Source organism: Balaenoptera musculus, chromosome 3, assembly GCF_009873245.2.
Source record: "Balaenoptera musculus isolate JJ_BM4_2016_0621 chromosome 3, mBalMus1.pri.v3, whole genome shotgun sequence".
In the NCBI taxonomy this organism is placed as follows: domain Eukaryota; kingdom Metazoa; phylum Chordata; class Mammalia; order Artiodactyla; family Balaenopteridae; genus Balaenoptera; species Balaenoptera musculus.
Genome location: NC_045787.1, coordinates 152,249,977 through 152,266,301, shown reverse-complemented (window position 1 = coordinate 152,266,301; position 16,325 = coordinate 152,249,977). Strand labels below are relative to the sequence as shown.

General features: G+C 38.1%; 1 protein-coding gene across 3 annotated transcripts in view; it reads right to left on the bottom strand.

The window, feature by feature from the left end:
- Positions 1–16,325, bottom strand: part of RNF130 (ring finger protein 130) — a 121,092-nt gene that overhangs the window by 67,528 nt on the left and 37,239 nt on the right. For all 3 annotated transcript variants that reach the window (XM_036847173.1, XM_036847174.1, XM_036847172.1), the window contains exon 3: positions 4,665–4,915. In XM_036847173.1, coding sequence (XP_036703068.1) covers positions 4,665–4,915 — 251 coding nt within the window. The remainder of the gene's footprint in view (positions 1–4,664; positions 4,916–16,325) is intronic.

Sequence of the window (16,325 nt, the reverse complement as noted above, 5' to 3'; positions counted from 1 at the left end):
ATTTTTGAAGATTATACATGCAAAGTACTAGCCTTCCTCTGAAGAACATTCAGTCTTCTTCTATACTTGCACATGCAAGTGCATTCTCCAGTTAGCTATCTTCCGAGATAAAAATGGGCAGCAAAAGCATATTTCATTTCAGTAACCTTGAGATATGTATAAAGTCTAAGAATACTGCATATACATTTTGGCAAGAAGCTATAACGAGTTTTAAATACCTTAAAACCATATGCATTTTCACAGAGGATTTTCATAAGAAGACCTTCTAAACTCAGTAGTCCTAGGTTATGGAATTTTTTTATACCTGCCTTATTCCTCAACAGTAAAATAAAAGGTTTATTGTTCTGGTTTGTCAAACTTGACCACTTTGGGATTAAGGGTACATTATTAACTATGTAACCGTGAACAAGTTTACATTTCTCAGAAAAACCTTAAGTACGTTTTCAATAAAACACACCAAACATCTATCCTCTTGTGTGGAATAACTATCATTGTCTTATTAGAAGGTGACATTTAAGTTTACCATCAGCCATCATCTGACCTATTTGTATTCAGATGTATTCTAACAAGTTTTCAAGAAGAGCAACCACAGATACCTGGCAGTACACTAAAAAGCCAAAGCATTAGATTCTTATTTCCAGTGTAAAATGGTGTCAGTTGTGTACATTACGCTGTGCTTAGAAAGTTATTCACAACACAGGGCTCTCTTTGGTAGCATATTCTGTAGAAAGAACTGCTTCACGATGACAGTTTGTGGGAGAAAATGAGTCTCTCCTTAAACTCACTTATTTTTCTTCACTAATAGTTCTGGTTTCTCTTTTAAAATAGCCAAAGTTTTCAACCAGTTGAGTTGCTGCCACCTTCATATTAAACTTTAATAAGCCAAGCTTTTTAAGCCACATAAAAATTTCATCAAGTGCTTCTCAACCTTAGGAAAAACGGAAGGAGGAACAAAGGTCAGAATACCACTCTGCTACAGCAGCGTCTGGAGAAGAATGCTTAGGAAGTCTGCGTGCAGTCAGCCGCAAAACCAGTTCCCGTTTGTGGCCTGTGCCAGATGGTGACTATGCTGAGTCCTTCATCACACACAGGCCCCATGGTGGGTGCTAATTAAAGCAGTACCGTCAAAGAGCAGGCTCCTGGGACAAACCATTTGCTTTTTCAAAAGTCCTTGAGATGCGCTACATTCAAACGAATATTTTAGGGTTTTCTTGTCAAGAACACCCTTTTAGAGCTACTCTTGATCATTTTACTTTGTCTTTCATGATGGCAATATATTTAAAAAAACACCTTTAACTTATTTAAAAAAGGAGTATAGCATGCTACTTAGTTATATGAAGTTAATAACAGAAGGAACAGATAAGAGTTCAAAGAGGCGACCTGTTGCTGGGAAACAAGAATTAGAAGGAGGAGGGGCTTCCCTGGTGGCGCAGTGGTTGAGAATCCGCCTGCCAATGCAGGGGACACGGGTTCGAGCCCCGGTCTAGGAAGATCCCACATGCCGCGGAGCAACTAGGCCCGTGAGCCACAATTACTGAGCCTGCGCGTCTGGAGCCTGTGCTCCGCAACAAGAGAGGCTGCAATAGTGAGAGGCCCACGCACCGCGATGAAGATGAAGAGTGGCCCCCACTTGCCACAACTAGAGAAAGCCCTCGCACCAGAAACGAAGACTCAAACACAGCCATAAATAAATAAAATTAAAAAAAAAAAAAAAAAAAAAGACTTGGCCCTGCTGTGTGCAAAAAAAAAAAAGAAGGAGGAAAAGATTGGGCAAGGAATCAAGCTTTGTGGTTTTGACAAAGGTGCAATACTGGACAGACATAAGCAAAAAAAGGAACCTCAACCTAAACCTCACACTTTACACAAAAATTAATTCAAAATGGATCATGGACTTAAATGTAAAACTTTTTGAAAAAAATTAGAAAATCTTTGGTATCTAGGGCTAGTCAAAGAGTTTTTTTTAAGACTTGCCAGCAAAAGCACAATTTATAAAAGGAAAAATTGATAAATTAAGCTTCATCGAAATTAAAGATTTTGCTCTTCAAAAGACCCTGGGAGAAACTGGGAGAAAATATTTGCAAACCACAGTTCTGACAAAAGACTTGTATTTAGAACGTATGAAGAACTCTCAAAACTCAACAGTAAAAAACAAACCCAGTAGAAAATGGGTAAAAGACATGAATAAACATTTCACTGAAGAGGATATACAGGTGGCATTTAGCACAGGAAAGATGTTCAACATCAGTAGTCATTGGAGAAATGCAAATTAAAATCACAAAAGAGATATTACTATACACCTATCAGAATGGCTAAAATGAAAAATAGTGACAACACCAAATGCTGTCAAGGATGCAGAGGAACTGTATCAGGGATATATTTCTACTGGGAATGTAAAATAGTACAGCTGCTTGGGAAAAGAGTATGGCAGTCTCTTATAAAATTCAATATGTGCTTATCATAATAACTCAAAAATTGCACTCTTGAACATTTATGCCAAGGAAATGAAAACTCATGTTCACACAAAAACCTGCACATGAATGTTCATAGTCACTTTATTTATAATAGCCAAAACTGGAAACAACTTGGTTAACCAAGTTATAGTACATCCAAGCCATAGAATACTACTCAGCAATAAAAAGGAATAAACTATTGATACATGTAACAATTTGGAAGGATCTCAAGGGAATTACGTTAGATGAAGAAATCCAAACTCTAGAAGTTAAATAATATGTGATTCCATTTATATAGCATTCTTGAAGTGACAAAACTACAGAGTGGGGAACAGACTAGTGTAGTCAGGGGTTAGGCAGGGGTGTAGGAGAGAGGTGGCTGTGGCTATAAGAGAATTTACACAAGGGATCCTCGTGATAATGGGTCTGTATCTTGACTGTGGAGGTGGTCACCTGAAACTGCACAGAACTATACATACACCAGCACAAGTTTAACTGGAGAAATCTGAATAAGATCAGTGGATTGTATCAATGCTGATATCCTGGTTGTGATATTTACTATAGTTATGCAAGATTTTACCGCTGGGAGAAAACGGGTGAAGGTATTTGGATCTCTCTGTATTATCTCTCATAAACGTATGTGAAATTACACCTATCTCAAAATAAAAAACTAACAAATGTAAAGGACTGGTATTCCTGACAAAAATGCATATAACCTGGATCTAATCATGAAGGAAGATCAGACATCAGACAAGCTCAAATCCAAAACAACTGGCCTGTACTCTTCAATAATGTCAATATCATGAAACAGATTAAAAGAGACGTGACAACTGAACACAACATACAATTTGATTGGATCAATCCAGGGTTTTCTTTGCTATAAAGGACATTATTAAGATAATTTCACAAAACTTAGAAAAGGTCCATAGATCAGATAATGATATTAATGTTAATTTCATTATTTTGATAATCATACACTGTGGTTATATAAGAGAATGTTCTTGCTTTTAGAAAGTACACAATGAAGTATTTAAGGGTAAAGGGGCATCTTATCTCAAACGGTTAAAAAGGAAATATGGTAAAATGTTAACAGTTGGAGAATTTGGGCAAATACTTTATATTACTCTTGCAACTTTCTGTAAGTCTGAAATTATAAATAATAAAAATTATCATGATAAAAATTTTAAAGATGTACAGGATGCTGCACAGAGCCTGGCACACAAATGTTCAATAAATTATAGTTTTCAGATATTTTATACATATTTTCAGATGCAGAAACAAGTTGAGAAGCTAAAAAAACTGTGCAAGAGGGACAAGGGCAAACTGGTGGTAAGGTCAGGATTTGAACTCCACACCAAAGTCTGTGCTCTTTTCACTAGTATGAGGAAGGATGAAAATTTCACCCCCCCCCCCACCACGGGGACTTAGATGTACTCTGAGGAGAGGATGGTGTTATATAAAAATTGTCTTCAAACCACTCTCCAAGCAATTTACTTCTTAGTGTCCTAGAAAAGCATAGGACTGGTAATGGGACCTAATACCTCAAACCTGGCTCCAGGGTAGATATTCTATATATAGCACATCAAACAAACTAAGTAATAAACTCACAGAAAACCATCTGCAAGCCCTTTACTACAGGGCAGTATATTGTCTTTTCTGTGTCTTTATTCATTCATCTGAAATCCACTGCGCTGGTCAATGGAATTTCTAGGATGACTATCTAGATATATCTCTTCTATTGGTCCTTCCCCACCTCATCACTGCCCCATGGCTAAGCTTAAATAGGACAGGTAATTTATTTTTAATTTATTTTTTCTGAATAGATAATACATAGTTCAAAATTCACATGGAAAAAAAAAGTCTCCCTCCCCCACCCTTCCAACTCCCCTGCCACTGACAACAAATGTTACCAGCTTAAAAATGCAACTTTGTAATATTTCTTCAAATTACCAGAATTAGCTAGATCACACTATGATATTAAGCTAACCATTTACCTGGAATATTCCAAGTGATCACTGTAAATTTAATAATTTCTCCATTTAGGTATTTCAAATATCCTTAAGATACTTGTATAGAAATGTTTTCGACATATTAAAATGACTGAGGGTTACCACTTTTTTTAATGAAAAAATATTCATACTATGTATGATTACAACAGATGTCTATGAATTATGGCCAGTAAGCATCAATCAATATAGAGTACTGGTAGCTCACCTGGTTCCTGTCCCGGGCATTTGTGTACCTGATCTTCTGAATGAAGTAGAATATAAGCCATGCTGAAGAAATAATCATCAAAACAATAAAGGATATTGACACGAAGACTAGAGAGCCACGGCTGAAGTTCTTTGGCGGCATTCGAGTTCCAACCGCTATTGTCATTTGTACAGAGATGTTTTTCTCCAGGTAACTCAAAATATCTTTACCCCTCAATTCTGTAATCATGACAGCAATAATATCTCCAGTGCCTGTAATGTAAAATAAATATATATACTCAAGTGACATTTAAAATTTATAGAACATCAAATACATAAAAATGCTACTTAGCAAAACTACTGTAATTTTTGCTAATGGCAAGGGTTTGCAGATTCAACTTTTCAAATGAAATGAAGTTGCAGTTGGGTATGCTGGCACCAAGTGGGAACAGAAACTTGTTGTGTACTACTTAAGACTTAAACGCACTTGAAGCATAAAATGATTGCAGTGTTAAGAACCATATTATCTTACCTTACAACTATATTTAAAAAACAGATTATTAAATCAGCCAAATGTAACAAAAGACGGTACACAGCATTGTATTATACACCAATAGAAATGTGATAAAATCATGGCAGGTTTTCACTGTAAAACTTTTTCCATCTTAAAATGTTCTTTCGAGAGTCCCAACTCCTTATAAAAAGGTGAAAAACATTTATAGTACAAAAATTGGTACTTTTTACATTAATCTTTCTTACAAATGTTTATGGAGCACCTATTGTGTGTAGAACTAGCACAGGAATAGAAAGAAGCAGAAGTACAGGATATACAGTTTTATAATTTCACTGACTTAGGACACAAATCTGATAATAGAGTTCCAACAGCAAAATGCCAAATGGTGGTATCTTTAATCAATAACAGTTGAAACTAACTTTGATCCTATGTGTAGGTCGGACTGGAGGAAGGTTCCTTTTTCATTTATCCCAGAACTCTTGTAGAAATCAAACCCTTCCTGAGAAATGTCCAAACTTCAAAGCTCTGGACTAGTCTGGCATCAAAATACTTGTAGCTTCTAACAGCCATCCAGAGGTTGCGCTACAGCCACTATTTAAGTTACTTATAAGGATGTTTGTAAGTTGCTCTCCTAGTCGTCCAGTTCTTTCAATTACATAAGCAGTAATACGGTAAAGGCAAGTGACTCTCTCTCCTATACACAGCATGAAATTTCTATCCCTTTCCTTCTCCAGAAAGGGAATAATTTCCCACCTTCTTTTAAGCAAAAAGAGAAGCCTTTCTACCACCAATCCAGCTGTCAGTGATCATCCTTTCATAAGGTGAAGCTGCCTGTGGCAACATGCAACTTTTACAATAGGCCTTCCTTCTTCAAAGAGCCCCGAGACTGTGGGGGTCAAAGGAAGGAGAACAGGTATTTTATTCTGGGAAAGAGAAAATAATAACCACTTACTTAAATTTGAATAAAGTTTGTGCATATAAATGTAAACCACCAAAACAAAATCAAAACCCCCCAAACTTGCCCTTTGGAAGGCTTCAATGACTACTACTACTAAATATTTAGTTTATGTCTCATTTATCATATTTAACTAAAAGGACTATCCTTGTACAATGTGCAGTCAAAAGACCATATACAACTGAAAAGAAATTTAATAATAAAAAGTTTTATGAAAAGTTTAACCCAATGGAACATATACCTTTGTATAACCTCATTCAAAACTGTGCCAGTCATTTCATCAGAATTTATCAGCAGTTTATCAGAATACTGATTAAAAATCCAAAAACAGAAAGAAAACTGCAAAATTAAAGCAAGCAACAAAGTTAACATCTAATTATCTTTCTGAAGTAAGAGTTCTGATCAGTAAGTCAGAAAAAAAAATCATAAAACGATGCTAAACCATTTAAAATTTCCATTTAGAAACCTTAAGTGCTTTTAAAATGTTGTTCAACAGGCAATGATCTGCAGTATAAGATACCAGGTATGGCTATAAAGTAACTGAGACGGATCCCACAAACAACACATGACAATCAGTCTCATTGCTTTATAATCACACCAGGTACAAATGGTTTTAGAAATCAGTTCTGAGGCTCCCTCTTGAAGACTCAAGCTGGAAAAGGAGCTGGGAAAGCTGCACAGGTAGCCAAGGGAACCAATCCATGTAATTTCATTCATTCAAACAACACTAAATGAGCACCACCTAATTTCAATTGGAAGGCTGTTTGGGAGAAGAAGCATTTAATTATTTCAACCATCCCTTCAACAGTAGTTATTGAGCATATCCTATCATCAAGGCTCCTTAATGTTCACTTTGCAAAGAGAGTGGAAAATTACCTGCTGTGAAATAGTAGAAAAGATACATATTGGTCTCTGTCCCTGGTTCCTGGGACAAAGCTCCTAAAACCCCTGCAATTTCCTAAGTGACAGCACTAGGAGCATCTTTTGTTCTAATATAATATTAGGTCTTTGACCTTGGTTCCTGACACAGAGCTCCTAAAACCCTTGGAATTCCCTGGGTGATGGGAGTGTCTTTTGTTCTAATGAGGTAAATCTTGGTGGGCTCCTGGATAGCTGCAGGATGGGGGCAGGTCACCAGAGAGACCAAGCCATGATGAGAAGCTTGGACCTTTCAGCCCCACCCCCCAATCCTCTGGGGAGGGAGAGGGACTAGAGACTTGAAGCCTGCATAAAAATGCCAAAGTATGGAGGTCAGAGGGTGTCCACGTTGGTGAACACATGGAGGTGGTGAGAGGATGGCATGCCAGAGAGCCCCTTCTCACACACCTTGCCCTATGTTATGTTTTCACCTGTATTCTTTATTATATCCTTTATAATGAATCAGTAAATTAAGTTTTCCCCTGAGTTCTGTGAGCCATTCTAACAAATTTTTGGACCGGAGGAGGGGGTTGTGGGAACCTCAACTTACAGCTGGTGGGTCAGAAGTACTGGTGACAACATGGGACTTGCAACTGGCTTCTGAAGCAGTGGCGTGGGGGGTGGGATGTCTTGTGGGACTGAGCCCTTAACTTGTGGGATCTGATGCTAACCCCAGGCAGATAGTGTCAGAATCAAATTGAATTACAGACACCCAGCTAGTGTTGCTGAAAATTGCTTGGTATAGGGAAAACCCCACAAACATTTGGTGACCAAAGCGTCGGAAGTGAAGTTTTCTGTGTGAGTAGTAAAAGAGACACACACAGGAGTGCTTTTTCCTTTACACCTGCTCTTGATTACATGAAAACTGCAACTGCTCTCAAAGGGCAAAGGACAATTTTAAAGGGACTAGAGAGAGGAGCCAAACACCGGTGGTCTCATAATGTTACTACAATGGAGGAGACTGGGAAGAGTGACAGGAAAGGAGACTAAAACACTGCTGGTCAAACAAAGTGAAAAATAATTACAGCAGATCATCAGAATACCAGCAACGGCATTAGTCTCAACCATTTTAGGTCGTAAATCCCTTGGAGAATCTGATGGTAGGGCACCCTCTTCTAATTTCAGGAGAGGTTCACAGACTTCCTCATTCCCCACCCATAAAGGTGATCTGGGCTCAAAGACCTTAATTTAAGGATTGCCTCAGACACTTGACTTTTAAAGACTGTGAAGCCTTGGCCCAGCTTCTGGGGTGGGGTGGGGTGGGGTGGGGGGAGGATATTAATGCCAGAGAATATGTAAGCTCAGGATGAAATTAGGGTTAGATCAAGTAGTGACTGATAAAGAGTTAAGAACTAGTTAGACTGTAACGATGTGAACATTCAAGGAAAGATGACAAATATTTGGAACATTCATCCCCACTCTCACATCTGAAGCCCTTGGCAAACAATGCTAATAAATCATGAATATGGCCTCAGAATCCCATGCATTTCAACATGCCCAGCAGCCAGGATTAATTTGCCAGAGATGTCGATTAAGTAAAAACCTAGTTGTGATACCTGATTTCACCTACTTTATTGAAAACTTTCTCCACTGTTATTCTTTAATGTGAATCTGTTTCCTCTGCTTGAGTATGGCTACTTTAATATACAATTCTATTCTTTCTTCTTCTATTCTGAGAATTTTCAAGCCTACAGTATAGTTTCAATACTGTATGAACACTCATGCACTTTTTTATTTAGATTTGTCAACTGGTAACACTTCACTTTTTCTGTGTGTATTTATTTTTGCTGAACCAATTGAGAGTAAGTTGCAAACATCATGACATTTCCTTCTTAAATACTTCAGCATTATCTCCTAAGAACAAGGACACAGTTCATTTATCATACTCAAGAAACTGAACTCTGATATGACATTTTTCTGCAACATACTGTCCACATTCAAAATACTTCTGACTGATTCTAATAATGACTCTCAGAACTGCTTAGGTTAGTTGAGTACCCAGTACCTAATCAGGCCTTGTGGGCACTGTGCTTAGTTGTCTCTTCTTGTTAGTCTCTTCTGATCTAAAACAGGTTCCTCAGTCCCTTTTGGTCATTCATGACATTAACCTTTTTGATGAGTCCAGGCAATATGTTTAAAAAATGTCCCTCAACCTGGATTTGTCTGATTGTTTCCTCATGATTAGATCTCCAAAGTAAACACTTTTGGTAGGAATGCTACACAGGTGACGTTATGTCCTTCTAGCGTGCTACATCAGGAAGCATATGTCGGGTTTTACCTTTATTGATGAAGGCGAATTTTATCACTTGGCTAATAAGCTTTCATTCAACGCTCTGAGCACCCACTAATGCCCACCTGAATCAGTTACTACAATAGTGTTTGCAAAATGGTGATTTTTCTAACACTATGATTTCTTCTACATTTTGTAAAGTGGTTCTGTACTCAATATTCTTCTACTTATCTTTATTTCCTACTAAATAAACAGAACTTCTGGGTTGGCATTTTTTCTGTAAAAAAGAGTCCCCCTCGCTGCAACACCTAGCACTTCTATTTTTTAATGGGAAAAAAGGGTAAGTGAAAAAATATGGTAATGCTGCTATAATCCTGACTACAAAATCAATTTTCAGGGGCCAAAAAATGAACCTCAGAATTAACCTCCTTTGGGCTCTGAAGTCAGAATGTCTGAGTTCAAATTCCAGCATGATACTTAACCTCTCTGAACTTCAGTTTCTTCTTTCAAAAAATGATATTACCTGCAGGCTTCATGGCCGATGCTCAGTAAATGCTACAGTTTACTGAGCTTATTCTACTTGTATTATTATTACTCATGGAAAGCAGAGGAAGGCATTCTTTGGAGGAAACCACAAAGCCCCCACCACAACATTTTGGAACTCCTATTCTCTCTAATTTCTCCCACCACCTTGGGAAACACTCAGGTATCTGCTGACCAACACAATCCTCCTGGCTTCCAAGAAGATTTGAGCTTCAGCTCAGGGAGTCCCCGCAGTTGGGAAGTATCAGAAATCACCAGCCTCTCCCCTCAACTGTCTTCGTCACCCCGCTCCTGAGAATGACTCTCAGGGCAAGCCCAATTCAGCCAGGCAGCTGATACTTTAACTCTAGAAAGGCAGATACAGGAAAAGAGCAAATGAACTGTTTGAGGCACCAGGCCACAAGTGGAGAAAGTGCTTTTACTATAAGCTCTTTCACTTTTGTACTATAAGCTTACCTGCAAAATCCCATTTAGCAGAGGTTTTATGCCTTAATAGATGAACTTGTTTGTTAAGCTCAAATCAGCTGCCAATGTTTTAAGGAATTTTAAAGCTCTTAAATAATTTTAGGAAATTTCCCATAAAAAATAGCTCAGGGGAATGCTGCATTCCCACATTAAGTGTCTGCAATGATACTTTTATAACTTCTGATAGTGGCATCAGTTATTCCTATAGAATTCAATGACCTCTTTATATGTAAAGCAGAACACCATATATTTTAAGTGAAAGAGATTAAAATTTCTTTAAAGGTCTAGAATGGCTGCTGCTGAAGGAACAGGTAGGTGTAGGTCAGGGACTTTCTGTACTAACCTACCAGTCACATTGCACAGACTGGCTGAGCCCTGTGTGCTTGTGTCTCAATGAATCCGCTCACTTATGATCTGAGGGCTTCTCTTAACTCTCACTTCCACTGACTTAAGTCCTTCTCAGATGTTACTCTATAATACTTTCACTTCTTCAAACGTAGTATTCACTTGTCTCTTAACTGACCCCTTAAAGAATTCAAGGGAGAAAAAAAGATGTTACATTCTTTTATGAAATGAATACAGCAGTAATTCTGATCAATGTGGATGACAGGTTATATCAATTATAGATCTCCTGCTGAGATTTGTCAGTGGTTTTTCTAAAACACATCTGTCATGTCATTCCTCTGTTCAAAGACTTTCATGTGTCCCTTCTATCAACTAAATAAAATTCAAACTCCTTGACATTCAGGGCATTTTGGGAGGCAAATGGACCTAAAGGTAACTGACAGTCATGTGATGGTAGACACTTCTTAACCAAATGAAGCTGTCAAAGTGACTGAAATAGTGGCTCGTGATCTAAGTAGAATGCAAGTGTGAAGTGTGGAGTGGATAAGTGGGAGAAAACAGAGAGAGAGCCCAAGGAACAGGAAGCTTCAACAAACCCAAATGACAGGAGAGGGAGAGAAAGAGAAGCAACAGTTGGAGAATAGGACACTGGAGTTGAGACTCCGGAGATATAAAAATTCCAGGAGATAATGAGGCCTAGGTTCCTGGTGAGGTGGAATGGTCAAAGGATCAGAGTTAAGAATTTTAGGTTTGGGTGTTCACTCTCCACAAGGATTCTGAAGTTGGCCAGGATGATGGCAGGACCATGTGTGGGTAAGTCAGCAGGAGTCAAGGCCTCTGAGAAGTGACAGGCAGCGAAGTGAATGACTGTGATAAAGGAGGGACACAGGGTGTGGAGCAAGAGAATGAAAGGTGAAGTTTTGTCATTGTGGAAGTGCACTGGTTTGAAAGCAGCTGTACCGATTCAAGAAAATGCCAGCACCATGGGTATACAGCTGATGCCCACAAGGTTCACAACACTGACTAACTTGAAATTGTGCTGAAGTTTGAATCTAAACCTCCTGCCCCGAGGCTGATATACAGGAGCTCCATGCGTGAACCACCGAGCGATTCCAGAGTTGCTTGATAATTCCTGATGATCCTCAACTGTAGTTTGTCCTCAAAAAGAACAAGGGTCTACTGAATCCTTGTTCTCTTATTCCTTGAGTAGGAAGTTCTTCAACCTCACACAAGCGGAGCAAAGGCTCAATGCCCAGCACTCAAATGTCAGTTTCTTTTCTTCTTATACTATCTCCTGCCTATATGCGCTCATCAGGTAATCTCTACATCATAAAAAAGAAAAGATGGCAGGAGCAAAGACCAGCATGGAAAAGAAAGCCACTTTCTTCCTTCATGTAGAGAGGCAGAAAGGTAGGAAAGTAATTAGGAAGGCATCACCAGACACTAAGAGAGTCATCAAATCTTTTAGTTAGAAGAGTTCTTAGGGGTCATCTTCAACATAATACAGGAACACCCTATAAATTACTAACTCTTTTAGGTAACTGGTTCTATCCATGGGTAGTTTTAAGTATTAGAAAGGTCTTTTTTATAACTAAAATCTTGATTCCTAAACGCCCATTCATGGCTCTTGGTTCTCTTCTCTGGAGAAGCACCACTGAATAAACTGTATTTCACTTACTGATGGTGTAAAATACCATCAACTGTAAGGTGCATCGTCACTGTATCCTGTCAATAAACTGTAAGATGCCATCAAACACAAGAAACACCTTCTAGAATCAATGAAAATTCCTCTTCTACACAACAGTCCTTCTGATAGTTAAAGACATCTTCCCTGGGGCTCCACCTCAGTTTTTTCTCCATACTAATTATTCACAAAGTCCCAAATTATTCTTTTTTAAAAAAGATTTTTTAAAGAATCTAACATTTACAAGTTAGAAATATCATATAAAAACCTTTCCCACCACCTTGGGAAACAAACCATTCAAGAGTAAGTTACTGGCATGATGCCACATCACCCCCAAATATTTAGTGTGTATTCTACAAACAAAAAACCATTTATAAACAGTACAACCATCAAAATCAGGAAATTAACACTGATACATTACTAATCTGAGAGTCTATTCAATTTACTCAATTTCCCAATAATGTCCTTTATAGCGGCCCAGATGAGAGCCATGCATTGCATTTAACTGTCATGTCTCATTAGTCTCCATCAGTCTGGAATAGTCTCTCAGACTTTGCTTGATGTTCACAACCTTGACACTTTTGAAGTCTACAGCCCAGTTATTTTGTAGAATGTCCCTCATTCTGGATTTATCTGGTGTTTCCTTGTGGCTAGGCTCAGGTCATATACCTCTGGCAGTAACATCACAGAAGTGATGCTGTGCTCTTTTCAGTGAATACTCTCAGGTGGCACAGTTTTGATATATCCCATTACTGGTGACGTTCACTTTGATCATTTCATAAAATAGATGTCCTCCAGGCATTTCCACTGTGAAGTTACTCTTTTTCCCCTAGTAGTTATTAAATATTCTGTAGGGAGGTATTTCGAGACCAGGTTAAGTATTCCATTCCTCATCAAACTTTCAATTTATTTTACTTTTTAGATCAGTATGAAGTCACAGTTACTATTTTTTTTTTACTTAATCGTCTAAAATACTATCATTATTCATTTTGATGCTCAAATTCCAAACTGTGTTTGATAAAACACGTTTATAGACTTTTTCCATCTTGTTCTTTTTTTGGACATCATTTTTCAATGTCTTTTTCAATTCTTTCAACAAAGAATGAATACTTCCAATATCAAGAGCAGTATGAGACTAACATCTTCCTTCATCTGAGTATTATGTTCACAGGGATACAGGCCAAGCCTTCAATATATTTTTTTAGCAGCCATGGCACATGTTAGCATATGCTGAGCTTACATGATTGAAGGTTCCCAGCTGTCCTCCATTTGAACTGTTACTTAAGCCACGTCTCCACAAAACCTTGTTACTGGGCTTCCCTGGTGGCGCAGTGGTTGAGAATCTGCCTGCCAATGCAAGGGACACGGGTTCGAGCCCTGGTCTGGGAAGATCCCACATGCCGCGGAGCGATTAGGCCCGTGACCCACAATTGCTGAGCCTGCGCGTCTGGAGCCTGTGCTTCGCAACAAGAGAGGCCGCGATAGTGAGAGGCCCATGCACCGCGATGAAGAGTGGCCCCCGCCTGCCACAACTAGAAAAAGGCCTCGCACAGAAACGAAGACCAAACACAGCCATAAATAAATAAATAATTTAAAAAAAAACAAAAACAAACAAACAAAAAAACCTTGTTACTAACTTTTTTTTAACCCATTTGCAGGCTGACCTAATGAATACTTTCTTTTTGTTGTTATATGTTCCAAGATCCACCTGGTTTTGTGTCATTTTCAAGTTAAGATACTTATATTTATGTTTTCTTACAAGTTTTTTTTCAATTTAAAAAAATTTTATTGAAGTATAGTTGATTTACAATGTTGTGTTAATTTCTTCTGTATAGCAAAGTGATTCAGCTATATGTACACATATTCTTTTTCATTCTTTTCCATTATGGTTTATCACAGGATACTGAATATAGTTCCCTGTGCTATACAGTAGTAGGACCTTGTTGTTTATCCATCCTATATATAATAGTTTGCATCTACTAATCCCAAACTCCCAATCCTTCCCTCCTCCATACCCCCTCCCCCTTGGCAACCACAAGTCTGTTCTCTGTCTCTGTTTCGTAGATACGTTCATTTGTGACACATTTTAGTTTACACATGTAAGTGATATCATATGGTATTTGTCTTTCTCTTTCTGACTTACTTCCCTTAGTATGTTAATCTCTAGATCCGTCAATGTTTCTATAAATGGCGTTATTTCATTCTTTTTTATGGCCAAGTAATATTCCATTGTAGATATATACCAAATCTTCTTTATCCATTCATCTGTTGATGGAAATTTAGGTTGTTTCCATGTCTTGGCTATTGTGAATAGTGCTGCTATGAACATAGGGGTGCAGGTATCTTTTTGAATTATAGTTTTGTCTTTATATATGCCCAGGAGTGGGGCTGCTGGATCATATGGCAACTCTGTTTTTAGTTTTTTGAGGAACCTCCATACTGTTTTCCATAGTGGCTGCACCAATTTACATTCCCACCAGCAGTGTAAGAGGGTCCCCTTTTCTCCACACCCTCTCCAGCATTTATTATTTGTAAACTTTTTAATGATGGCCATCTGACCAGTGTGAAGTGGTACCTCATTGTAGTTTTGATTTGCATTTCTTTAATAATTAGTGATGCTCTTGCACTGTTGGTGGGAATGTAAATTGATACAGCCACTATGGAGAACGGTATGGAGGTTCCTTAAAAAACTACAAATAGAACTACCATACGACCCAGCAATCCCACTACTGGGCATATACCCTGAGAAAACCATAGTTCAAAAAGAGTCATGTACCAAAATGTTCATTGCAGCTCTATTTACAATAGCCAGGACATGGAAGCAACCTAAATGTCCATCAACAGATGAATGGATAAAGAAGATGTGGCACATATATACAATGGAATATTACTCAGCCATAAAAAGAAATGAAATGGAGGTATTTGTAATGAGGTGGATGGAGTTAGAGTCTGTCATACAGAGTGAAGTAAGTCAGAAAGAGAAAAAGAAATACAGTATGCTAACACATATATACGGAATCTAAGGAAAAAAAAAAAAAAAGGCCATGAAGAACCTAGTGGCAAGACGGGAATAAAGACACAGACCTACTAGAGAATGGACTTGAGGATATGGGGAGGGGGTGGGGTGAGATGTGACAGGGTAAGAGAGTGTCATGGACATATATACACTACCAAATGTAAAATAGATAGCTAGTGGGAAGCAGCCACATAGCACAGGGAGATCAGCTCGGTGCTTTGTGACCACCTAGAGGGGTGGGATAGGGCGGGTGGGAGGGAGGGAGATACAAGAGGGAAGAGATATGGGATCATATTGTATGTGTATAACTGATTCACTTTGTTATAAAGCAGAAGCTAACACACCATTGTAAGGCAATTATACTTCAATAAAGATGTTTTAAAAAAAAAAAAATTAGTGATGGTGAGCATCTTTTCATGTGCCTAGTGGCCATCTGTATGTCTTCTGGAGAAATGTCTCTTTAGGTCTTCTGCTCATTTTTCGATTGGGTTGTTTGTCTTTTGATATTGAGCTATATGAGCTGTTTGTATATTTTGGAAATTAAGCCCTTGTCAGTTGAACCACTTGCAAATATTTTCTCCCAGTCTATAGGTTGTCTTTTCGTTTTGTTTATGGTTTCCTTAGCTGTGTAAAAGCTTATAAGTTTGATTAGGTACAAGTTCTTGATAAAAAATTTTTAATGAGTGGAGAAAGAAAAGTTAAGTACACAGTTAGGCATTCCAACCAGGGAAGATTTAAGTTGAGAAGAAAGTAATTTACATTAGCTTTCACACCAAGCACCAGCACTCCAAAGGCCTTACAATATGTTACTTATGTTTAAGAACTTCTAAGTCTGAGAGCTCAGTGAACTGAACAATTAAGAAAATGGATGGTGGTTGGTGTCAGCCAGGTTTCTCGTTTTTGGAGTGGGAGTTTACAGATAAGCAAAGAGAGAAAACTAGAATGATCTATGTAATGTAATGGATTAGAATGTAATGGATTAGAGTTGGAGACCTAAGTATGAACTTATTCTT